Raw genomic sequence first — 27,818 nt, 5'->3', positions numbered from 1 at the left:
TAAACAAAACACTAGACATGTACATTCAAAACCACATCAAGAGAATTGTATACCATGATCAAGTTGGTTCCACCTTAGAAAAACAAGGCTGGTTTGACATATGCAGATCAATACATATTGCCCACCACATAAATAGAACTAAAGAAAAAAGTCACATGATAACCTCAAAGATACTGATAAAACATTTGACAAAATTCAACACCCATTCATATTAAAAGCAATGCATGAAATTGGATTAGAAGGAACATATTTCAACATTATTAGGGAATATATCTCAACATCAGGAAACTCAAACAAAAGACTACTAGAGATGATTAAACAAATTAACCAAAATAGGACACAAAATCAACCTAAAAGAGGGCACCAAGCACAGTCTTAATGAATGCCATTTTCAATATAATCCATATAAAAATAAAAAATAAAAGTAACCCAGAGAAAAATCACATAAATAAAATATGTTAGTATTTCCTCCAAAAAAACAAAATCAACCCACAATAATTAGTAGCTTTTCTGTATGCCACCCATTATTTCACTGAGTTATAAATCAAGAAAACAATTTCATATGTAATAACTTCAAAACCAATTTAATAATTAGAAATAAGTCTAACTAATGAGGTTAAAGATCTCTACAATGAAAATTATAAAACACTAAAGAAAAATTAGAGATCTTAGAAGATGGAAAGATCTCTCTTGCTCTTTGGTAGGCAGAATAAATATTTTCAAAATGACCATTCTAATAAAAGTAATCTAGAGAGTCAATGCAATTTATATAAAATAACAATATTACTTCTTTTACAGACCTAGAAAAACAGATATAAACTTCATATAGAGAAACAGAAGTCCAAAAATAGTTTTAAAAAGTTCTCAGTAATAAGAACTATGTAGAAGGAATCACAATTTCTGACTTCAAGTTATAGTAAAGAGCTATAGTAATTAAAACACTATGCACAAATAGAGACATATAGAAAAATGGAAAAAAATAATAGAAGGTACAGAAACAAAGCCAAACACTTATAGAAAATTGATTTTTGACATAGTCCAGATACATACTTTGGAGAAAAGACAATCTTTTCAACAAATGGTGTTGGGAAGACTGGATATCCATTTGTAGAAAATGAAATTAATTCTTACCTTTTACCCTACACAAGAGTCAACTTGAGATGGCTCAAAGACATGGAAGTTAGACTGGAGACTGTGAAGCTATTCAAGGAGAGCTTAGCTCCAACACTCCAACTTATAGGCACAGGTAGAAACTTTTTCAAAAGACTCCCAAAGCTCAGAAAATTAAAACAAGAATTAATAAGTGGGATGATATAAACAAAAAAGTTTCTGCACATCAAAGGAAATCACCAAGTGTCTAAACAGAAAGACTATGGGAGAATATCTTCACCAGCTATCCCTCAGATAGAAGAGTAATACAAAGAACTTAAAAGACTCTACACTAAAAAAAAAAATAGATAGCCCAAGAAATAGAAATCAAGAAATAGAAAATTGAGTTGAATGGACACTACACAAAAGAAGAGACACAAATGCTAATAGATACATAGAAAATGTTAACTTTATTAGCAGTCACCAAGATGCAAATCAAAGCTATACCTGAGATTTTATCTAACTCTAACTACAATGGAAATCATTAAGGAGTCAAAACGCAATAAAGGCTGACAAGGTTGTGAAAAAATAGGAATTTTTTTACACTGTTGGTGAGGTTGCAAACTACTTCAGTTGCCATGGAGATCAGTGTGGAGATTCTTCAAAAAAAAACAGGAATGGATGCACCATACAATTTAGCTATTTCACTCTTGGGTATCTTTCCAAAGGGGCCAAAATCAGCATACTACAGTCATACATGTATACCTATTTTCATAGCAGCAGAATTCACAATAGCCAAATTATGGAACGAACATAGGTATACATCAACTGATGAGTGGATTACAAAATTATGGTAGACAATCTTGGTACTCTCTATTGAAAAGGGGAAAAATGAGGAGGCAGAGGGCTCCAAGTCTTATGTGCATTTATTTTTTATTATTTTTTAAGAAACCTCCCCAGCACTTATGGGGATGGATTATTTATAAAGCTTAACTAAAAAAGTGTATCTCTGAAGACTATTGGGATGATGCCTCCAGAAAACACTGTAAGCCACTAATACTGAGAATTGATTTATTATTGTTCCTAGCTGTTTCTATTGCAGATTGATCATAGGAGGACATATTTGGAAAGAAAATTTAGAATCAGAGGCATTTTAGGTAGAACCATTGTGGGAGGGGTTTGGGGAGGCAAATCTATGGAAATTCACTTGATGTATGTAAATTAGTGTGTTGCAACGTGAGAAAATCTGATGTGTAGAAAAGAGATCAAATAAAAAATGAAAGTTTGTGAGAAATGAAGATAAATATTTAGTTTTTCTTCTTTTTCTAGATTGTTTTCCAGTTATAAAGACTAGCTAATACCTTTGTGATGTTCTAAAAAATAAAGAGACCTGTTTGTGGGGAGTAGAGCAGAGCACTAGAAGTTAGCAATTCTATAATTACTCAGGTTCTCATGTCTATTAAGTAACAGTAAAGTGTTTATTTTACTCCAGAGTCCTAGAAATATAGGAGGGTGGCAATATACAAAGAGCTCAAAAGACTCTACACTAGCAAAACAAACAACCCAGTCAAGAAATGGGCAATTGAACTGAATAGACACTTTACAAAAGAAGAGATACAAAGGGCCAATAGATACATGGAAAGATGTTCTACATCATTAGCCATCAGGGAGATGCAAATCAAAACTACGAGATTCCATCTAACCCCAGTCAGAGTAGCAAGCATAAAGAAATCAAATAACAACAAATGATGGCAAGGATGTGGGGAAAGAGAAACTCTTTTACACTGTTGGTGGGAGTGCAAACTAGTTCAGCCACTATGGAGATCTGTGTGGGATTTCTAAGAAAACTGGAAATAGATCCACCATATGATCCAGCTCTAGCACTCCTGGGTATTTTTACAAAGAGGATGAAATCAGAGAAAGAGAACTACAGCAACATATGCATACCTATGTTCATAGCAGCACAATTTGTAATAGCCAAAATATGAAACCAACCCAGGTCCCCAACAACAGATGAATGGATTGCAAAATTATGGGAAATACACACAATGGAATAATATTCAGCTATCAAGAAGAACAAAATCATGTCATTTGCAAGGATATGGAAAATCCCAGAGAGCATTATGTTAAGTGAGATCAGCCAAGTACAGAAGAAGAAGGGACATATGTTTCCTCTAATATGCCCAAATTAGGGAACATAGAGGATACCAGAGGAATGCCAGATAATGGAGGGGAAATCTCAGCAAAATTTGAATGGAAAGACAGGAGAGGAGGAAGACTGAACTTGATTAATGAGAGCCTACATTCGAATATGTGTAAAATTATGAATATGGCATGGCTACCCTAGACAAGCATTGGTGGGAGGGGGGAGGGAAAATTGGGGCAGGGGGGAGAGGGCACCAAGTACAGTTTAAATATATACCATTTATTTTCAATAAAAAATTTGTATTAAAATAAAAAATTAAAAAATTAAAAAAAATTTAAAAATTGATATGATTTGTCAGTAAGAGAAAAAGAAATATAGGAGGGGTGGCAATAAATACAATGAAATAATATTAATATCACAAACAGCATATATATATATATGCTGTTTGTATATATGTGTATATATATGTTTGCTATATATATATACACATACATACATAATATATAGTTATATAATATATATAGTGGGTCTAGGGGTTGAATTCAGGGGCATGCTACCTTCAAGCTATACTTCCTGACCTATTTTTTTATTCTTTATTTTGAAACAGTATCTCACTAAGTTGCAGAGGGCCTCACTAAGTAGCTGAGGCTGTTTCTGAACTGCAATCCTCTGGTTTCAGTTTCCCAAATGCTGGGATTACAAGCCTCCATCACCACACTCAGGTATGATATATAGTTATATTATGTTAAAGGTATAGGTAATACATACATTATATATATATATATATATATCTATATATATATATATATTACCTTTTAAAGTTTATATTATGAAAAAAATTACTTATTTCCTATTCAGAAAGGTTTCACCCATCTCACCATTGTAAATAAGTTTCAGTGGTATCTATGTTCTATACACACCCCCAAACAAAAATGTCTAGTTTCAATTAATTGCCTAAATCACCAGTCCCACAATCTTCATTTTCATATTAGAGTTTATTGTTGTACATCTGAGGTACCATGCCACAATCAGAATTATATCCAGTTTCTTTCTTTTAGAAAACTCAGAGAAAAAAAAAGTTTCAAATAATTTTCATTCAATGTGAATGACAAGAATATTACAGTTATAAACATTGAAATATCCATTTAATTTCTTTCTGAGGAAGTTTCATATTTTAAGCAATGATTTTAAGTAGTGAAATAAAGAATTTCTATACAAAGTTGGTTTGTTTTTAACTGTTACCAAGGATTGCACCCAGGGGCATTCTACCTTCAAGCTACATATTCAGACGTATTTTATATTTTACTTGGAAACAGGGTTTCTCTAAGTTTCTGAAATCCTCAATAGATTGCTGAGCCTGGCCTTGAACTTGTCCTGCTGTCTCAACCTCTCAAATAATAGAATTACAGGTATGTACCACCACATCTAGCTGAAAAAGCTAGTTTTAAATCATGTTATCTCTCATTCTTTTCTTGTATGTATGTATGGATTTATGTATGCTATTTCCATAGTAGCCTAATAATCAAGTAGAACATATAGTGAATAATATATGACTGTTCTCTACAATATGATGTTGTCTCCAAGACACATTTAGTGACCAAAATTCTTTCAAAGTATGCTACTCTATGCATCTTCAAACACAGTCTTGTTAGTGAGTTCATTTTGTTAAGACTTCCTTCTTTTGTCTTTTCATTATATAAGCATTGAGTATGTTTTTTTAAAAAAATATTGTAAAGAGTGAGGTTTTTAAAAAGCTCAATTTATTTGGACAAAATAATGTCATTAGCAACTTTATTTAAAACTTCAAATGCATATCTCATCTTGAAAGCATATTTTTTTCAGTTTTTTCCTTTTCTTTTTTCCAAGTCTTTTTTTTTAATGAAAATGTGACACTGCTTGTACTGCTTGCCTATTATCACAGAGTTATTATGACCCTCTTTAGAAAGTTGTCTTAAATTAATGGAAAGATGATAACTTTACTAGCATGTTGGGCATGTGCTACCTCAAAGGAGGCAATAGTAAGGGTAAAGACTGAATTTACTGAATTTGTCTGAATAATTTTGATTTTGTTCTTTAGTCAGGGGTCATTAAAACTGATTTTTCTCCAGTTTTTGGCTATTAGTTTTGAAAAGTTCTAATTCTTTAAGGATATGGAAAACTTTAAAAGTCTAATTAATAAATATAACATATATTAAAATGTACATTTTCAGAAAATGGAAGGATCTCACATTTCCATTTAAATTAATTACTAGAATTAGTTTTATACATTTTAATGACAATGAAAATATATAAGCTATAGATTTTCCTTGAATATATTTTAATTAAATATTTATGAATTTTGTAAAGCCTTACTAATAATAGTAACTCAATTACTCAATTTTATATATACACAAACTACATTCAAAATTAAGTGAACATTAGCACAGGAAAATAAGTGGAATTTATTTTATTCTTCTATTTGAATACTTTAATATTTGCCATTTAACTCTGAATCTAAATATATTTTGAGAAACATCACACACTTATCTTTGTTTATCCTGAATTTAATTTAATTAGGCAACTCATAAATTTAACAATGTTCTGCTGTCTTTAATGATAGTGATATGCAAAGCATTCTAAAAAACACATTAATGGACCAGATTGTCTGTAGGAAAAAAAATCACTTTTTTTTTTTTTTTTTTTTTTTGGTGGTGGTACTGGGGTTCCTGGAAGCCCTTCTACCTCCAGGCTACGCTCCCAGACCTATTTTATATTTTTGAAACAGGGTCTCTTACGCCAGCGCGGCTGGCTTCGAACCTGCGTGATCCTCCTGTCTCCGCCTCCCAAGCGCAGGGATTACAAGCGTGCGCCACCACGCCCGGCTAAAAATCACTTTTTTACTATAGCACTATCTTCTCTTTATGCAGATAAATATTATAGATAATTTTTCAACTCTTTATTAACACTAGTTATAATTTGCAATTCTTTCTAAAGAATACAGTAATGCAGTAGTTTTAAATTTTTGGCATTTTTCATAAGTGTTATGATTTTGAAATTTATGATTCATGTCATGTTTGTTTTGTAGAATTGCTTCATAGAGAGATGAGGACAAAATCTTAGTTGATATAAAAGTGTATTACTACAAAATGAAAAGGCATTTGTGTCTATTATGTTTGCTGCTATTGACTTAGACATAAATATACAGTAGTCTACAATAATGCCACCGGGTCAGATATAGTTTAAGAAAAAGGCCATAGGCCTCAAAAGGCTTGTAGCAGATAATTTTTTCTTTCTTCTTCTAAAAAATATTTTCTAAATCATCCACTTGCCTACACATGGAAATAACTTTCTTTTTATTTTTTTTCTTGCTTGAAGAGGTACATTTTGACAAACTTTTAGTAGATTTGGAAAGGCTTCTGGAAACTTTGGAAAAGGTGCATTATTCTATATGGAAGATGGATTCTCAAGAAGCTTTTTCTCAGTGCTATCTCACTTTCTGCAACTCCTTTCTCAGCCAGGATGGTAGAGGTTGCCCCAGTTTGTGCAGAAGCTTTGAGAGCTCCATATTGTGATCTCGATAGTAGCTTGATAGAAATGCTCTGCTCTGAGAGGGCAAGAAAAAAGTAAATTTTATTTTGTTTATTAAAGAATATTTCATATGATTTGATTATACTTAAATAAGTATCATGCATACCATATCTGGATTATAGTTTTCTTAAGGCTGCAGACTATTTGTTTAGTACATCCTATAATGCTTTGTTGATGGTCCTGAGGTGGGGTAGTTGCATATTTTTCTGTATTAGGGAGGCAAAGCATGGTGACATTATTTGCCTACACAGTTGTCTTTTTTATCTCTATGTAGAATCCTTACATTTGCTGCTTCTCTGGACGCTATTTGAGTTAAATAAAAAACATTGTTTCTATAAATAAACCCTGTATATATTACATAGTAACTTGGTAAGAGACCTAGAGTTGATATCCTGAAAAAAAAAATTAACCAAATCTTGCTATGTTTCTTTTCAATTCTTTTTTTTTTTGGGGGGGGGCAGTAAACTTATCTCTCTTTTTAAAAAAAAAATTATTGATGCATTATATCCATACATCAATTCTTTATGTTATTAATCGAAGTAAAATACAATGACAAGAAAGACAATCTATGATGCTTTTTTAAATTGGTTAGCTTTAATAAATATTTAGTAAAATAGCCTTGTAATAAAAAGAATATATTTTATATTGTATTTCCAAAATACAAAATTAATTACCCTACAATTTCTTTTAATGTATTAGAATTATATTGATTTCATGTTGCTTTTAAGGTATATGTTAATGTTCATTAAAAGAAACCCGGAGATATGAAAATATGATTTCTTTATCAAAACAACAAAATCTCTCCCTTATCTCCTTATGCATGCCTTTCATACAGAATTTAATTATGAGTATTTTGAGCACAAGTTCTGTCTCTATCAATCCTGGAACAACAAATAATACTCAAAGTTCTATTAAATAAACATTTTAAAATAAGTTCAGATTATTCGAGGATTTTCAAACCAACTCAGGATTGATTATTATTAGTTAACATAATGTATTAAAATTATGGAGAAAAAATTCAAAATATTTTAATTTCTGAGTTTTAAAAACACAACTATATACTTAACTATACTTACTACCTCAGAGTGACTTAGCAGTATAATATAAGATTTTTTATTCTATTTTCAATTTCTAGTAGATATGTTCTTGTTCCGTCTTTCATTTAGTTAAAAATGTTAGTGCTAAAATGTCTATACAGGTATCATTCTTTTTGGAATAATATCTTATCTCTTTGTTTTGATTTAAGCTATTAATATTTTGTTGTTTTTTTCTTGCTTGGTAGGTAATGGTATATAATTGGGAAAAAAAAGCAAGAAGCTTAGATATAATAAAAACCCAATATCACTTTTCAGTTTTAGAAAGGCTGAACTTTGACTTTACTTGCTTTTCTAAGAAAATAGATATATTATAATTATTTATTACTGCACACTTAGTTTGTAGTTTTTAAGCACTATACTTACATCAGAATCCATTGGGGGGTATTTTCTACCTTTATTATTTCCAAGGCATTTTGTTTTACCTTCTTCCAGCAACTGACACCAGAAACCTTTGTGAGAATTAAAACTGAAATTAAAAACAAAATACCCAAAAATATTTAGTTTTTTTTCAAGCAGTTTGTAAGATATAGTAAATATTTTTGTTTGGATATATATCCATAGCCAAATAAATTGATATTTATTACACCCCTTTGCATCAGGTATTTTGGCATTCTTATGAATTCTCAGTCCATCTGTCATATTTATGAGTTTGCCAAATCCTTGATAGAAAACTTCTCTGCAGAAAATATTCTATTAATAGAAATTAATAAAGCTACCTCCTTTGTCTTAAAAGAGAAAGTAATCCTGTTTTAAGTCTGTTCTTTTCCCTTATAGCATTTAGAAATTACAAATCAGTGTTCATCTATCTCTGAGAATCAACAGAGTACTTGTATCATATAATTACAAAGTAATAAAGAGACATGGTTTTGGTGTACCATGGAGTAAATACTTTTACAATTTTGTAGCTATAATCTGTATAATTATATTCCAGCATGCACCACCATGTTAAATGCATTTAACTTTTCTATTCTCCAGTTTTAACCTCTAATAAATGGAGCTATTAGTACTCATTAAATTGCATTTGAAGCAATAAACATATAAAATTATATATATATATATATATATACACACACACACACACACACACACACCTATTTTTGTTCACTACTTAACATATCTAGGTGCTCTTTTATAGATAATCTTGAAAATCAATAGATTTTAGCTACTATGTTTACTACTTTTGCTACTAAAGAAAGTTTTCCTATGGCAAAATTTTAAATAAACTCACCTGCAGTGTGCTACAAAAGAACTCCTGGTTAATATAAATTTGGTTGCCAGTTAAGTGATATAAGAAACAATTGTAGTCTTTCTAAATATGAAGCAGCTTCAGTACTTTATCACTTAATTAAGCCTCATCCACAAAACAACACACACACACACACACACACACACACACACACACTTACTTCATCCTCTGAACTCAAAATTATCACTGCCCTTTTATTGAAACTTTCAAAGTAAATTAAAAGTTCATATAGTACAGACTGGTTTCATTAAGCTTAACAAATGCATTAATTAGCTGAGAAATGAGTTACTAGGTACAGGAACTTAACTAGTATTTTTAAATCTGAGGACTTTTTGTCTTGGTATTAATGGCTTAGGTGATAATTATAAACAAATATATTCATGCCAAAATTTTAAATATATATTTTTTATTTTACATTATACTCAGTACAATCCATGTAAGGCTTTGTTTTCCTTTTCTATTCAAATGATCAGTCAGTTTCAAAACAGTATATAACACATAACTTAAAGGCTAAAATAATGTCGGTATAGCAATTGTATTCATAATTTCAGAATTAATTAAGTTTATGTTGAACAAGAATTGTAAAACAGTAATGTACTCTAAGTGAATGAAAAAAAAAAGAGTTTGAAAGCAGTCATAAAGTTCTAAAATTTTAAGAGGCGAGCTGCACCCAAGCACCTAAGCAGCACCATTTGGTCACCAGAGGTGGTACCCGCAGTGGCACAGCAGTCTCTTCCAGAGATCCAGAACAGGAACAGGTAACCGTGTGGGCCCAGAGACCATGAGACTCAGTGACACAGTGAGCTCTCCAGAGACCCAGAACAAGACGAGGCAACAGTGTGCACCCAGAGAACCTGTGGGATTGGCATGCACCCAGTGTATTCCATGGGACACAGCGGTAACTGTGTGTGCCCAGGGTGCACCACAGGACGCTATGGGCTACTTCAGGTAGAACCTCCAAAAACAGTAAAGGTGCTCAAGGTGCAGTAACAGCACAGGGCAACAGGGTTTGCTCCAAGATTACTTTGAACATCCTCCACCCCTGTGGGTTGGGAAACACAGGCCTTAACGCCAGGTGGAGAGTACAGAGGCGCATATTATAGGCTGGAAATACACAGAACCAGGGACTAGCACAGAACTCATTAACAATGACTCCCGACACCCTGACACTTAAATGCAAAGAGGCAAGGGAGAGGCACAAACACTCAGAGAGTGGGTTCAGAAGCTGACATAGATTGCAGAGCAAATAAGAGACACTGCAGTATACTCCAGAAGCTACCATAGTGATAAGACATTCAGATATTATATGAGCCTGCTCCATATTCATAAATTAGTAGAACTGGGTTTTTTTGTTTTGTTTTGTTTGGGGGGGGGCATTCATAATATCTTCAGAGAAATAATTTCAGAGAATTTTCCAAACATGGAAAGAGACTAGGATTTACACATTCAGGAAAATACAGAACACCATTAAGACAAGATCAAAGGAGGACCTCCCCATGCCATGTAGTAATCAAAATGACAAACATAGAGGCCAAGGAAAGAATCTTAAAAGCAGTGAGAACAAAAGAATGGGTGACAGCTAGGGGCAAAACAATAAAAATTATATAAACAACCCAAGTCATGAATGCCAGGAGAAACTGGTATGATGTTATCTAGACCTTGGAAGAAAACAACTTCCAACTAAAACTGCTATATCCAGCAAAATTATTATTCAAAATTGATAGAGAAACAAAAGTGTTTTAATATAAGCAGAATCTCTCAAATTTATGAATTCCAAGCCAACACTAGAGAAAATACTTAAAGAAATAAACCATAAAGAAGAAAAAAAAAGCAATTTACAGAACCAGAGATTACATTGATAAGCAGGGATTCTAAGTAAAGAAGAAATAATATTTTACCAACAGAAGTTAGAACACAGAATGACAGAAAACAAAAATCATATTTCAGTAATAACTCTGAATGTCAAAGTATTTGACTCACTAATCAAAAGATATAAGCTGGCAATGTGGATTAAAAAACATAACCCAAATATATGCTGTTTGGAAGAAACTCACCTTACAGCCAAAGATATTCACAGATTGAAAGTGAAAGGATGGGAAAATATATACCATGCCAAATGGAGACCAAAAAATGGGCAGAGGTAGCAAAGTTGATATCCAACAAAACATACTTTAAGCTAAAACACATCAGAAGGAACAAAGAAAGGCACTTCCTTTTATTAAATGGAACATTCCACCAAGAAGGTATAATGATAGTAAATGTTTATGCCCCAAATGTGGGTATAGTCACATTTGTAAAACAAACCCTCCAGGACATCAGATCTCAAGTAGACCCAAATACAATCATATTGGGAGACTTCAACACACTTCTCCCACCACTGGATCAATCTTCAAAGCAAAAGGTGAGTAAAGACCCTTTAGAACTAAATCAAACTATGGACCAAATGAATCTCATAGACAGATACAGAATATTTCAACCAGGAACAACAGAATATACATTCTTCTCAGCAACACATGGAACCTTCTCCAAAATAGATCACATCCTGGGCCACAAAGCAAGCACCAGGAAATTCAAAAGATGTAACATAATTCCCTGCATCTTTTCAGACCACAATGGAATGAACATAAAAATCAAAAACAGGAAACTCAAAAGAAACTATTTAAATAAAGATTGAATGATACACTATTAAACAATGAATGGGTAAGATAAAAAATAAGGGAGAAATAAAGAAATTTCTGGAATTAAATGATAATAGAGAAACAACTTACCAAAATCTATGGGACACTTTGAAGGCAGTGTTAAGAGGTAAGTTTATATAGCATTGAGTGCCCACATAAGAAAAGCAAAGTCGCCAAGTAAACAACCTAATGACACAACTCAACAACCTAAAAAGACTGCAACAGTCTAATCCCAAAGCCAGCAGAAGGCAGAAAATTTTTAAATCAGAAGAGAAATAAATGATATAGAGAACAAAAAGCAATTCAAAGAATCAACAAAACAAAAAGCTGTTTTTTTTAAAAGATTAATAGAATTTACAAATCCTTGTCCAACCAAACCAAAAGAAAGAATCAACACAAATTATTAAAATCAGAAATGAAAAAGGAGACATCACCAAAGACAGTGAAGAAATTAAAAGGATTGTCAGAAACTATTTTGAAAATTTATACTCCAATAGACTGGAAAACATGAAAGAAATAGATTTCTAGGCATATATAATTAACTAAACTGAACTAAGAGGACATAGCAAGCCTAAACCAACCAACAACAACAAAAGAAATAGAAACAGCAATAAAAATCCTGCCATCAAAGAAAATCCTAGGCCCTGATGTGTTTTCAGCTAAATTCTACAAAACCTTCAGTGAAGAACTAATTTCAATATTTAACAACTTGTCCTGGGGGATTGAAAGAGGTGGAATTCTTCCCAAATCCTTTTATAAGTCCATATCACATTAATTCCCAAACCAAATAATGATACTTCAAGAAAGTCAAATTACAGTCAAATTTATGAGGATACATGCAAAAATTTTAAACAAAATACTATTTATACACATTCAAAACCATATCAAGAGAATTGTACAACACAATCAAGTTGGTTTCATCCCAGAAAAGCAAGGCTGGTTCAACATACACAAATCAATACATGTTATTCACCACCTAAATAGAATTGAGAACAAAAACCACATGATCATATCAATAGATGCTATAAAAGCATTTGACAAAATCCAACACCTATTTATGTTAAAAAACACTGCAGAAAATTGGAAGAGAAGGAACATATTTCAACCTCATTAAGGCAAAATACAATAAACCCAATGCCAACATATTGAATGGGAAGAAACTGCAGGAGTTTCATCTAAAATCAGGAACGAGACAAGGACGTCCACTATCACCACTCCTTTTCAATATCGTTCTCAAGACTCTTGCCACAGCAATAAGACAAGAGAAGGAAATCAAAGAAATTCAAATAGGAAGAGAAAAAATAAAACTATCCTTATTTGCAGATAACATGATGCTTCATCTAGAAGACCCAAAGAACTCAAACAAAAGACTTCTGGAGCTGATTAAACAATTTAGCAAATTTGCAGAATACAAAATCAATCTAAAGAAATCAGTTGCTTTGCTTTATGCCAACAATGAATCCACAATGAAAAATAAAAAAACAATTCTATTCACTATAACCTTAAAACCATTAAAATACCTAGGAATAAATCTAACACAAGATGTAAAAGACCTCTATACTGAAAACTATAAAACATTAAGAAAGAAATTAAAGAAGATTTTGGAAAATGGGAAGATCTCCCATGCTCATGGATAGGCAGAATAAACACCTTCAAAATGGCCATTCTGCCAAAACTCATCTATAGTTTCAATGTAATTCCCATTATAATAACAAAAACATTATTCATAGACCTTGAAAAATCAGTCATTAATTTTATACCGAGAAATAAAGACCCAGAATAGTAAAAGAAATTCTCAGCAATAAGAACCATGCAGGAGGCATCAAAATCCCCAGATTTCAAATTATACTATAGAGCAATAGTAGTAAAAACAGCATGGTATTGTCACAACAACAGGCATATTGACCAGTGGAACAGAATAGTAGATACAGAAACAAACTCATATACCTGTAGTCAATTAATCTTTGACAAAGATTCCAAAATCATACACTGGAGAAAAGACAGCCTTTTCAACAAATGGTGCTGAGAGAACTGGCTATTCATTTGTAGAAAGATAGAACAAAATAATTACCTCTTACTGTGCACAGGAATCAACTCAAGATGGATGAAAGACTAAAAAATTAGAACAGAGACTGTGAAGTTATTAGTGCAGGGCATAGGCTCAAGACTCCATCATATAGGCACGGGCAGTAACTTTCTCAACAAGACCTTCAAAGCACAGAAAATTAAGGCCAGGATTAACAAACGGGATGGCATCAAACTTAAAAAGTTTCTTCTCAGCAAAGGAAACCAACAGATGTCTGAAGAGAAATCCTATAGAATGGAATAAGATATTTACCAGTCACAACTCAGATAGAGGACTAATATCCAGAATATACAAAGAGCTCAAAAGACTACACTAACAAAACAAATAACCAATTCAAGCAACGAGCAACTGAATTGAATAGACACTTCACAAAAGATGAGATACAAATGGCCAACAGGTGAATGAAAAGATGTTCAACAACATCAGGGAGATGCAAATAAAAACTACACTGATATTCCATCTAACCCCAATCAGAGTGACAAGCATAAAGAAGTCAAATAATAACAAACGCTGGCAAGGATTTGGGGAAAGAGGAACTCTTTTACATTGCTGGTGGGAGTACAAACTAATTCAGCCACTATGGACATCAGTGTGGAGATTCCTTAGAAAACTGGGAATGGATCCACCATATTACCCGGCTATACCACTCCTAGTTATCTTTCCGAAAAGGTTGAAATCAGAGAACTACAGTAACATATGCATACCTATATTCATAGCAGCACAATTTTTAATAGAAAAAATATGGAACTAACCTAGGTCTCCATCAACAGATGAATGGGTTGCAATATTATGGGAAATATACACAATGGAATTCTAAAATCATGTCATTCACAAGAAGATGGAAAGATATGGAGAACATTATGTTAAGTGAGATCATCCAAGCACAGAAAGTGAATAGACATATGTCTTCTCTAAAATTTCCAAACTAGACAGTATTCAGGATATCAGAGAGACTCCAGATAATGGAAGGGAAATCTCAGCAAAGCTAGAATGGAAGGAGAGGAGAGGAAGAAGGCTGAGGTTGATTATTGGAGGAGCTACATACAAATATGTGTACAAGTATTAATATATGAATATAGCATGGTTAACCTGGACACTCATTGTTCAGAGAGGGAGAAGGGGAACCAGGGTGGGGGGAGAGGGCACCAAGCACAGTCTAAATGTATGCCATTTTTAATATGTTCCACATGTAAATAAAATTTTAAAAAAAACATAGTATAGATCTAGGTCATTCATTTACCCTGTTTCATTTACTGTTTGTAAAGCATCATATTTATCTGGTTAGCTGAGAATTCATATCCTTTTATAGTTTAGTACTTTCATAAAAGATGATAAATTTAAAAATTCATAATTTTAAAAGAGTAACAAGATAATTTTTACTTTAACAGAAAATTTAAATTACAAAACTATATAAATGATTTCTTGGCAGTTGTTTTAAGTAAGTGACATTTCTGAGAACATACATTTTGGAAATATAGGCATTCCCAGCATTCCCAATGTATCAAAAAAAAAACTGTTAGTTCAGAGTACTCTAACATGAGTAACTGTGGGGACAGAATTTATATAAACAACTTAAAAAGGACATGAAGTGAAGGAAGACCATTTTTTATTACAGGGGAGAGCATGAACTCAGTCCCCCACTACCACAAATTATGCAGCAGAGTTTGCCACATTTGGGGAAATCACAGGGGTCAGCACATCCAAAGTGCAATGGATAAGCCTGGACCTGGGAAAACCACCTTTGTAATCATGGTATCCCCTGCCAGGTAAGTATAAGCAGACCATTTTAGATGTAACCCAATGATATTAAACTTCCAAATATTCTACAAGTGAACAGCTATTTTTAACAAGGTGTTTCAAGCCAATTGATGATAGACAAAAATGATAAAAAATACTGAATGGAAGTGAATTATCTCTATTAGCAGGGGAAAATCTTGGGTAGCTGTGCTACATCAGACACTGTGGTTTAAGGAACTATACATGTCTTATCTTGCTACTTTACTCACTGAATTTATAATGGATAATTTTAGCTAGGTTCATACCAAGTCTGAAGTGACCCACAGTGCTGTGTATATAGTATGCTGTTTTCTTATTGGTTCTTATAAGTTTATATTGCCTTTTCTTGCCAGCACAAATGCAAACAGAATTTGTTGCTGAGCTGGATACAGAGGAGACAAATATATAGCATGCAAGTCAAGAATCATTCCAAAAGAAAACATGATTATGTCTCTAAAGAATACTTCACTTTTTTTTTCTGAAAAATACAATGCCTATACTCTATTAACAATAACTTAAAGCAAGTCAACTTAAAATAAAAAATGGTTTAAAAAATAAAAGTTTATTTTAAAGAAATACTTAAAATGATATAAAGCAGAAAGTAGACTGGAATTTCTAACTGCAAACTCTTTCACCTTTCTTCAAAGTTACAGTGAATGTTATATACTTAAAGCCCATGTCTTCGTTAGTACTTGAACTAAGTTCTACAAACTCTTACAACATTAGTTGTATAAAAAACATAGATGTTTCTGGGTATGGTGGTATATGCCTCTGATCCTGATTGTTGGGAGGCTGAGATAGGAGGATCACTGGTTCATGGCCAGTCTTAGCAACTTAGTGAAACTCAGCTTCAAAATTAAAAAAAAAAAATAGGACTTGGTTGTACCTTGGTAATACCCCTTGGTTCAATAACCAGTAACAAAATAAATAGAGAACGAAAATAAAAACCACAGAGGTTAGTAAGAAAATAGTAAACAAGTAAATGGTTCTCAGGAAAGAAGCTCAAAATTCCCTAATTCTTCCTACTCTCTCTCATTTATTGGGGGTCTCTTCCTTTCTGAACCTCAATCATATAAAATGGCTAATGATGTTAGTGAAGCTTCTGCTATCTATGTTTAGTGCCATTGAAAATCCTTTACATTGTTTTTTAATGTTCTTTCACAGGTGGTTAATGTCAAACTGAAAATTTATCAGCATAAAAGAAACAGTTAATTTGAAAATCACATCATGAAACTAGTTTCAAACCCAGTTCTCTGTTGACACTTAAAAAAACGAATTGGTATATAAACTTACATTAATGCTTCTGAGTAATTATAGTGAGGAGAGACTCCTAGGAACTTCTGAACTTCATCCATCACTGTAGCAGGATCAATTCTCAGCTGCTGCCCATCGATAATTAGCAACTAAATTACCAAAGAAATGATAACTTTACAAGAGAGCTCATGTTGAAAAAAAAGACATGATAACAATATATGAAAAAATATCAGTACACTGAACTTATTGAGAAACATTTTCATGAGGTACTTGCATGCATTGTTATTAGATGCAATCAGGTCTTCCTTATTAATGACCTGAAACAAGAAATAAATCATGCTAATTAAGCACATTCATATTGTGTTATCTGGAATTCCTACAAACACTATTTTTAAAAAGTCAGTTTGGGGACCAAGAAAAGAGGAACGTGACTAGGAAATCACAAATGTAAACCAAGTTTAGAAATAAGTAAAGCAGCTAGGGACAGTGGCATGCACCTGTCAATATTTGGGAAGCTGAACAGGAAGAGCAGAAGTATAAGGCCAGTTTCAGCAACTTAGAATTTTGGCACCTTAGGAAGACCCTGCATCAAAATAAAAAGGGCTAGGGGCTAGAGTTTGGGGATAGAATGCTCCTAGATTCAATCTCCAGTACCAAAATAAATTTAAAAAGCCACAGAAAACAATTTCATTGTTTATGCTGGGAAGGAGCACACAGGAAAGAAGAAAGTTTCAGTGCACCCAGGTGTAATGAGACAAAACCTGCTATTCTTCACAGCTCCATTTAAGAGCAGCACTGTATGGTTTTCAGAAATACTTTGATGATCCATACAGAGAAAAAGGTAAAAATTCTCAGAGAACCTGAACATGGACACTAGTTCTTAAAAAACTAAAGAGGTATATGTTGATACTCTAGTGAACATTTACCCCAAAAGACAAAATGACAGGAGGCTATGAAGGAAGGCCACAAAGGCTGTAATGCAACTCTTGGCCATACCCATTTTTCAATATTTCTATGTAGTCTTTATTAGCACTGTGTTATAAAAATTTCTGTGATAATATATATGTCATATTGCAGCTGTGTTTACCATGCAGCTATTGAGCATTTGAAATGTGGCTAATGCAAACAAAAAACTGAATTTTCAACTTTACTTAATTCAAATATGAATTTAATTAGCACTGTTTAGAAACACAAGAAAACACATCTTATCTCACTAGATTGCTTATGCAATTAAATGTAGAGATTAATTTTTGAATCTAAGTTAATGTCAGGCAAAAAAAAAGAAGAAAAGCTAATAAAAATATAGGACTTAGAAAATATTCAGCAAGGTGATTCCAAAAGGAAATAATGACAATTAAACAAAATAATATTTGTCTTCTTTGGCAAAGAGGCTCTATTTCAAGCTTTATTCATTTCAGAATAAGAATCAGAATTCTTTTCAGAAAGCTTTTCAAATTCTTTACAATCAAGAAAGGCACTAGCAAGTGGAAGAGAGGGAATTTACCCTAAAATACTTAATGGCAGAAATTAAAATAATTTTCTACCTGTACCTACCTATTTTCCTTTGCTGCAGTCTCATTATTTACAGCTAAAGAGTAAAAGCTAGTAATGTTTTAATGAATAAAAATTTCCTTTATCCTTGAGGAAAAGTCAGCTTAATGAGATTGTTCCATATGATGTAAATATGTATTGCTCCATACCTGAAGAGGAGGGAAATAAACAAGCCATCTTTCGATGTGGCTGGCATACCACCCTGGGACTAAACATCTCCTCTGCAAGTTTCTAAGTTCTGAGGGTGCATGAGGCCCAGCTGAGATGACTTCATAGAAGCTAAATTTCAGAGCTGCAGGATCTTCATGTGATCGCTGATGCTATGATGAAACAGTGGATAATTAAACCGACTTGCACCAGAGGCATAAATAATTAAAAACTAATCTTTGAGACAAGTCTTCAAGCTAGAGGAAGAAGTGTCTCCTTGCTGGGAAGCTATTTGTTTTGAAACCAATAAAGGATAAAAATGTTTGCTTAGAGCATCAAAATTTAAAGTTATGACACTGATGAGTATATATATATATATATATATATATATATATATATATATATATATATATTTAAGAACATATTTGGTAGGGGCTGAATCCTTATTTCCAAAATTCCTTAATCAACTTACTTCTTTCCTCAGTGTATATACTTTATTCTGAAAGTAAACTTTTGAAAGCTGCATTAATGCCCTCTATTCAGCCCATAAGCAAACCATTTATCATGATCTGTGTATATCCATAATACATAAGCACTCTACAAGTTCTTCCAAATAGTTCTGATCCACCTAGTAATGTAATTTTAGATTAGAAAATCCCTTCTGGCTATTTTAAATAGAGAACTGACAGAAAACTCTGCCATATATGTTATCTGAAATCTACAGCTTTTATCATGTATTACCTAGCATCTAAAAACCAAGATTATCTTATGTAATGGTAACCTTTGCAGTGAATCTGAGTCATATATTGTGCAGAAAATGCAGGAAGCAGCAATTCAAAAATAGAAGTGTTTTATAATGGTTTATACTCATGCCCATGGATTTGAGAAAATCACCTTTTCCTTAAATTGACCAATAAATATTCAGGCTTAGTGGTGACTTTGTAGCTGTTTATCACATCTAGTTGAATAGCAAATTTATTGCAATTGGGATTGAAATTACTGTGCTACAAACTCTAGTAGACTTTGTTAAGGCCTATATTTTGCCAATGTGGGATGGTTTATTTGAAATATTTATGCTGTTTTGTTAGTTTGCAGCTTTGAAATTTTCTTTTTCTGTAAACTAATTTTTCTAGTGCTAAATGGCTTCCAGGCTTCAATTTTCTTCTTTCTTTTTGACTAAATTAAGGCTTATTTCCCTTTTCTCCAGATATTTAGTAGAAAATATAAAAGGTACAAAATCAAATCTGTCAATTTGCATCTGTAAAACTGTGCATTTGATTTAGAAAATGGCTCTCTATGTTTGGCATGAATGATTACTGCAGAATTGTGGATTTGTATGGATCTTGGCTTTCTATGATGTCTCTACACCCTATTATGTACATTCTTATCAACATCCATATATAGGTTTCCATCTACTTTTTATGAAGTTTTCCTACACTGTCCCTCTCACAAAATCTTTCCTGACCATCTGTACTTCTATTTATGAAAATGCTTTGGTTAATTAACAAAAGAACATAGTGCTGAAGAACTTTATTCTTTAATATCAAAACTGTAAAGAACTTAGCTGTTTGAAATATTATCAATGAGAGTAAAATATCCCATGTATGCCTCCCTGAAGGATTTGAGGTAGGTGGCTCACTTAGAAAATGGAGGATTATCTGGGAATGGTGGCACACACTTGTAATCCCAGTACTTGGTAGGCTGGGACAAGAGAATTGCAGAATTCAGAAAGTCTCAGAAAGTAGATTCTCATCAACCTAGCTAGACCCTGTTTTCAAATAAAAATAAAAAGCCCCAGTGCTACACATAAAAAATAGATAAGAAGTCATACCTGTAATCCCAGCATTACGGAGGCTGAGACAGGAGAAATGTGGTTTGCAGACAGCCTCAGCTACTTAGTGAGGGCCACTGCAAGTAAGTGAGACCCTGTTTCAAAGTAAAGAATTAAAAAAAAAAAAGGCAGGGGGTGTAGCTTGGAGGTAGAATGTCCCTTGGTTCCATTCCCAGTAATGCAAAAAAAAAAAAAAAAAAAGAAAAGAAAAGAAAAAAAGGATTAGCCTTATATCCAACATACCTGCAGAGTTTCAAATAAGGAGTATTTGTATACACAGTATTATATATTTATATTTTAATTCTTTTATTAGTGCTTTGCAATTTTGCATCATAGTGAGGTTCAATTCTACATTCAAGTTAACTTCATAGTTTCCACGAAAATAGAAATCTTGGTCCACTTTTTCAGGTTAATCTAGTAATTCATTTATACATAGTTCTGCTTTGAACCTATCAGAATGCTTTGTTATTTTAATTTTACCTCACTTTGTCTTCTTACAATATTTTCCCTTCGTTACAAAATGCCTATTGGTTCTAATGGTGTCCAGGTTCCTTGCTGCAGTCAGTTAATGTATATAAATTTTCCCTGGTAGTCTTTGAGATGGCCTTATCATTGAATGATTCTGTCAGTCCATCATTACTTCTTTTTAATTTGCTCATTTATACATACAGTATTTCTCCAATGAGATGAAAAGCAGTGTCAAATATAGCACCCATATTTATTAGTATATCTTCAAATAGTATTTTATGTATGGTAGACATTACCATTTTTTGATGAATGAATGAGAATAGTAATATTAGAAAAAAATTTTAATTACAAAATTGAAAAAGTTATAGCCAAAATAATAGAGACTAAAGCCACTGAATTTTTCTTACATAATTATTTGTGTTTTACTTAGAATTATCTTAATTGATCATTTCCATTTGGTGATGAAATTATCACTGGGATAGAGTTTCCCCCAGCTATTATCTTTAATGCTTTATTAAACTAAAATTTTATTTGGTGTATAAATATTTTAGAGACTGTTAAATTACTTCAAAGGGATGTTTTTTATGCTAATTTCCACCAATATCAGAAACATAATGACTTTGAGTATATGAGAAAGAGGCCTAGAAACATTTAGGTAGATTGGGCTTCCAGAGATGAAGAATTCCTATATATTTTGCCCTTAAGGTGTTTCTACAGCATAAGCAATCATTTAAATTATTTTAGAGCTGAAGTAAGCAATCTGTTGTGGGGTTTATAACCCACAAAACCTGAAAATTTTGAAATTTAGTCCTTTATAAAAGTAATAATATTCAATGTGTGTATATATGCACAAACAGGTACTTAATATTTTGTGATATTTTAATTAAATGTTTATATTGCATTAACACAATTTATTAAATAAAATTATTAAATTAATAAAAGATTGAAAATTTAATGGAGAAAGTATATTTTTCAGGGAATAAGTATATACCTGCTTTTTTGCAAATGTCAACCAACTAGCAGATCTTTGTGATGAACGCCTGAGATAACAGCTATTGCTAATAATGACCTACCATTGTTCATACTCCCCTTTTCCCTATTGGATTCTGTCTTCCTTACCTGATACCAGGAGTATGCTCGGTCTGATGGGTCAATGAGAATGGTGATGATCTTAGCTTTGGGAACCAAGGAAGCAACTCTTTTAGGAGCTTCTTCTGATTGAAAGTAATTGGCACTCTTCTCAAACAGAAAGTCAGTGGTGACATTAGATGGAACTGGGAAGAAATCCATATACCTAGAAAAAGAATATTTTTCTCAAAATAAGACTATGGTTTATACTCATATCCTGGTGACTGAAGATATTTGAGATGTCCAACAAATTCATGTCTCCTAAACAAAAAGAAAAAATGTTTCCTATAAAGTATTTGTCCTCTATAATCGCAAGGGAAAGATGTCCAAAGCACTATGGATTCATTTCAAATATGTTTTTCTAAACACATCTTATTTTGCTTGGTATCAGAGGAAAAGAACAAAAACACAAAGTTATAAAATTTCAACAGTGATCATACTATTTTAGATGTATGTAGATAAATGTAGACATATTGTACAGAAAAAATGTAAGTGCTCAAGCAAAAACAAAAATTAATCAAGAGATGAAATTACATTTTAAAACAATTTATTTTTATTGTACTACAGTAAAATAATTTTATCGCCACTAGTGTATTGTACTGATGTTAAATTTAATCATACAATGTTAAAGTTCAGAATATATTGGTTGTAAATACTGCCCATTTGCTTTATGTTTTTATCATATAGAGCCATTTATCTCTCTCCTTAATTAAAATAAAAGTTTAAAAAGTATGTACATATTTCCAAATATAATATCTTATCAAAATTCCAAAGGTTAAGTTTCATATTTTATTTTATTTTGCACTATTAGGGGTTGAACGCCAGGGAATTCTACCTCGGTACTATATCCTCAGACTTATTTTATTTTGAAACAAGTTCTTGTTAAGTTGCTGAGGCTGTCCTCAAACCTGCAATCTTCCTGTCACAGCCTCCCAAGTACTGGGATTACAGGGATGTACCACCATATCTGGCTAAGATTTTATATCTTTAAGTGGAGTGAGAATTTAAATCACCAGTAGTTTAAACATGAAGATATCTGTTGGATCAACCAATGACATGTAATTTTTATTTAATATTAAAAGTTGTCAAGTATAACTAAGTCAACACATAATAATGTATATTTTTGAAGCACTAAAGAACAACTTTTAGAGAAACGGGGCATATTTACAGAAACAATATATTATGATTTAGATATAGAATAACCCCTGGAAAACCTCATATATTGGCAATGCAAAAGTGTTCAGAGGCAAAAAAAACTGAATCATGAGGATTCTCATATCATCAATAGATAAGTTCATTGATGGGTTAATAATTTGAATGGATTTATTGGATGAAATTTTAGACAGGTATATTGTGAAGGAGGAGGGAGGTCACTAAAGGTGTGGTCTTGGGAACTATATCTTATATTTCTTGCTTCCTCCCCTGCCACCATCCCCCCTTGGCATATACGAGTGTGACAAATGCTTGTATTAATCGGCAAGGTCCAAGGAGGCCACGCCCCAAGGAAGGAGGCATCATCTCTGGCAGAAATACTCCCTGCTCTTAGATTTCTACACTAATAAGAAGCTCCAATGATGTAAAACAGGATCCCAAGAATTAGAACTGTGGAAAAAGTTGAGTCCATGAAAGATAATTTTTCTAGTGAAGGGCAGCCAGAATTCAGGGGCTGCAAAATTCCTTTTGGTTTTTTCCACAGGCAGGTCCTTTGATCTAAAGATTAGCTCCCAGCACCTCTCTACCAGCAGGGGAAGCTGCAAACCCACTTCTTGCCCCATTTCCCAAAGAGATGCAAAACTGTCTCTGGAACCTGGGCCATTTGTTTTTCCTCTTAAGAGATGCTAATAAGCTCTTATCTGGCCTTAGCACGCCTAGCCTTAGTGACTCAGCAGCAGGACAGTAAAAAAACCTCAAAAGTCTGCCCCAAAATCATGCATTAAAGAACAATTATAGAAATCCAATCACCTATGTTATAATGTTTTTGCCCTGTTTTACTAACTGTAAAATAAGTATTGCCTTATACGGGATGGTGGAGCAGACAGGACTGGACAAATCTGCAATGCAGCCCATGGATCTTGATAAAGGCGGGCCTGGACTAAGCCCTAGAGACAAAAAGACTCTTGAAGGATCAAAGGAGATCCTATAAAACTGAATTTCCCCAAAACAGACTTTGGGTGTGAACCTCTGCCTTTATGGATGCCTGCCTGTCCTGGATGCCTTTCCGGACACCAGACCTTGCCCCCTAAGGCTCACCTGAGGCCAGAAACCTGATTCCAATGACAAAGGCAAATGGGGGCTGACTTCAATCACCTAGTCCCAGACGAATCTTAACTGTGATGCCATAGATCTTCTTTTATCCTGTTTATCTTGTTTACACTTAATGCCTCACTATTGTTCTTTGATGCCTACACGGGGTATAGGGTATAAATACTGGTGATGGAAATTAAAACATTGTCAATTTCACAGAAGGCAGTTGTCCATGTCAATTATTTCAGATTTTTTTTTCCCCCCGGAGAGGAATCTCCACTTTTAGCGCAGTGAACAGGAACTTAAAGGATTTTATTTCATTAAAAGGGAAAAAAATCGCTGCAGATAAGTGGCTGCAGAACTGCAACCGAAGCCTCTGTCCATCTTTCTGAGGATCTCGGTCCCAAACGGACTCAGTGCCAGATTTATTGCCCCCCAGGACTGAGCAAGTTCATTTCAGCACTCCCCTTGGTCTGTCTCTGCTTTTTGCCTCATCTGTGCACCCTGCTGCCACCACCACCATTTATGTTTTGAAGCTGGCCTAAAACTTCTTATGGCTTGATCCCAGTAAATTTTCCTTCTACTAATTTTTTGGGTCAAGTATTTAGATCACAGTGTTGAGAATGCTGAATGAACACAATAAAAATGTAAGTTCTAGGAATTCTTATATTTTATAATGGGCTCATTCTCTACCACCATCCCATTTAAATTCCTCGCAAGCCACAATGTTAGGCAATTAATGGATGGTAGTGGTGCAATAATTATTGGACGAAAGAGTCAATAACATTCATGTCATGACTTCTTATCATTGTTATTTTCTCTAAATTGAAAGATCATGTAAGACTTTCACAGACTTTGTGAGAACTTGTCATTTCACATAGTAAAACTTCTGGTTATATTTCAATAGTGAACACATTGCAAACCAGTACAACAAATGATGAATCAGCACAGTAAGAAATATTTTCACTTTTTTCTACAAATCGCACTGCTAGTGACAGATTGTTCCAGAGTTCTTTGAGGAAAAGATACACACAAAAAATTTGGAGAGTTTGATCTTTTATCTATTTTCTGAAATACATTCTATTTACAAAAAGAACTATGTTTTGCCGGGCATGGTGGCACACACTTGTAATCCCCACCCTTGGGAGGTGGAGACAAGAAGATTACGCTGGTTCGGAGCCAGCCTCGCTGGTTTAAGAGACCCTGTTTCCAAATAAAAAATATATATAAAATAGGTCTGGGAGTGTAGCCCGGAGTTAGAAGGGCTTCCAGGAACTCCAGTAACACAAACAACAACAACAACAACAACAAAAAACTATGTTTTATAATATTTTTTATTTAGAAACTCATCCTGATTCCACCGGTGCTAAAATTGCCACAAGTAATTAGTATCCTGACTGATTCAAGCTTGCCTATATAAGCAAGTTGCTCTTGCTTATTTTTAGAAAGGCTCCAAAATATCACCAAAAAAGAGCAGAAGTGCTGAAATTAGATAGATTTTAGCTTCTAAAAACTGTATTACCTCTCTAGCAGTCTTTTATTCCTACAACACTTTAGGCTTTGGAAGTCTACTTCAGTACATCTGGATGTTGGACTTATACTGTGATGATTTTGCTTGGTCCCAGAAGCTCACAGTGAAGCAAGGTCCTATTCTTATTTCCCTATACTTTCATAGTTTTCTAGTATTAGAGGTCAAACAGGCATTCGAAAAATGTTTAAGCAATAAAAATAAACAAAAGATTCCTATTATTTTCAAGATGGGACCTGAATGCTCCTCATAAAGGCTCACTTATGGATAATATGCACTGAGGTTATACAAAGAGTTAGCAAGCATACTGGAGTTGTTTAGAGACTTGCAGTGAAGAATTGAATGGCTGCCTCCTTAAGCTTTGCTACTTGCAAAATACAGAATACTTCAGCATTTATTAAAAATAATTTGTTTTGCAATATTCCGCCTTTGTTATTTTTGTTGACCCTGAATATTTTTAATTGATTAATCCATGCATAAATAAAATATTCTTTTGGCTTTGTAGTATAGTTTGATATCAGGTTCTGTGATGTCTCCTGCATGGTTCTTCTTGCTGAGAACTACTTTAGAAAATACTTTTGGATAACTACTTTTGTTGGTGCAATAGTTTTGTGGGATCTTCTGATTGCATATTTTAGCTATTTTGTCAGAGTTTTAAAAATTTTTATTTGCTGTACTTTATTTGTAATCCTAAGCTATTTTTCAGTTAAAGCAGCTCTAGTTTTATCTAGTTCTCTCCCCCACCCCAAAACAACAACAACAACAGATCCATGTATTGGGACTATTTGTAATTCAATTCTTTAAATGACCATGAACTCTGTGAGACATAATCTTTCAACTGTGAAACCATGGCCCCAAAGCATAGCTGAGTAGCTGATGCCTCACAGAGAAACCCGGCCAGTCTGAGGGTTGTGAATATTAAATACTTACTCTTAAGAAGAAAGTGATAATTACTATTGTACATTTAGATTTGCAATTGCCATTATTTGTTATGTGTATAAATAGACTTTTATAAATTTATAATTTTTCAACCACAATTGTTTGTATTTGGGGTAATATTTTAAGTAACAGATAAAATGTTTTTTGTCCTTTAGAGTTCTATTTATTTATATTCTCTCATTAAAAATGGCTTTAAGAACTGGTTGCTCTTATAACAATGCCTATAGACTTTATTGTCAAGTACATTTTATTTGATATGATTTTAACAACAAAAATTGGATTATTCCCACCTCCATGCTTAAGTTCCAGGGACTCCACATATTGTACTCGCCTCTAATTCCAAAGAAGTCTTTAATCACTACTTCTAGTACTGGTATTAACTATATATGTATATATTCAGTGTGATTTACAATGACCAATAGCAACTTAAGTAAAGTTTTCTTGATTCTCCCTGCTGTTAATTAACACCACACAATTATTATTAAGCTCTGTATAGAAGAATTGGCAGATAATATATGTAAAAATTAGAATATATATAAATCTTAGTAGGTACTCAAATAATATTTGATCTATTTCTTTGTCATTCTATTCAAACAACACACAAGCTACTATTGAAGTGGCTGATATTTTTTTAAATGGAATTCATACAATTTTACAACAGAGGTTAATATACATGACTCCTCAAGCTGAAACAATGCAAAATGTTTATACTCCAGAATTTTTCTTAGAATTTTACTCTTTTATATCATTCTCTATCCATCATTAGACCTTAAAAAAGTAAGACATCTAGATATATTTCATGACTAGCTTGTTAGCCTGTATCATCCATTTTCACTCTAACTTATAGTTTTTATATATCTACACACTTATTTTTTAACTATTTTCTTCAGATGTTTAATATATTTCTAACTTTTATGATAAAAATAAAATTTTATGGGCTGGGCGTGGTGGTGCACGCTTGTAATCCCTGTACTTGGGAGGTGGAGACAGGAGGGTCATACTGTTTCAAAGCCAGTCTTGCTGGCTTAAGAGACCCTGTTTCC

The 27,818-nt window shown here is 33.1% G+C and overlaps 1 protein-coding gene across 1 annotated transcript in view; it reads right to left on the bottom strand.

The window, feature by feature from the left end:
* Window positions 1-6,698: 6,698 nt before the first annotated feature.
* Window positions 6,699-27,818, bottom strand: part of LOC308263899 (bifunctional heparan sulfate N-deacetylase/N-sulfotransferase 3) — a gene marked incomplete at its 3' end in the record, with an annotated part of 209,860 nt that continues 188,740 nt past the window's right edge. The window contains exons 9-13 of the mRNA XM_080697030.1: window positions 22,056-22,230; window positions 18,640-18,810; window positions 16,979-17,088; window positions 8,263-8,365; window positions 6,699-6,818 (exon numbers count right to left, since the gene is read on the bottom strand). Coding sequence (XP_080553156.1) covers window positions 6,699-6,818; window positions 8,263-8,365; window positions 16,979-17,088; window positions 18,640-18,810; window positions 22,056-22,230 — 679 coding nt within the window. The remainder of the gene's footprint in view (window positions 6,819-8,262; window positions 8,366-16,978; window positions 17,089-18,639; window positions 18,811-22,055; window positions 22,231-27,818) is intronic.

This window comes from Muscardinus avellanarius (assembly GCF_963383645.1).
Source record: "Muscardinus avellanarius genome assembly, chromosome: 6".
NCBI classification, from domain to species: domain Eukaryota; kingdom Metazoa; phylum Chordata; class Mammalia; order Rodentia; family Gliridae; genus Muscardinus; species Muscardinus avellanarius.
The sequence above is the reverse complement of the archived record's forward strand: the minus strand, read 5'-3'. Positions and strand labels throughout refer to the sequence as shown.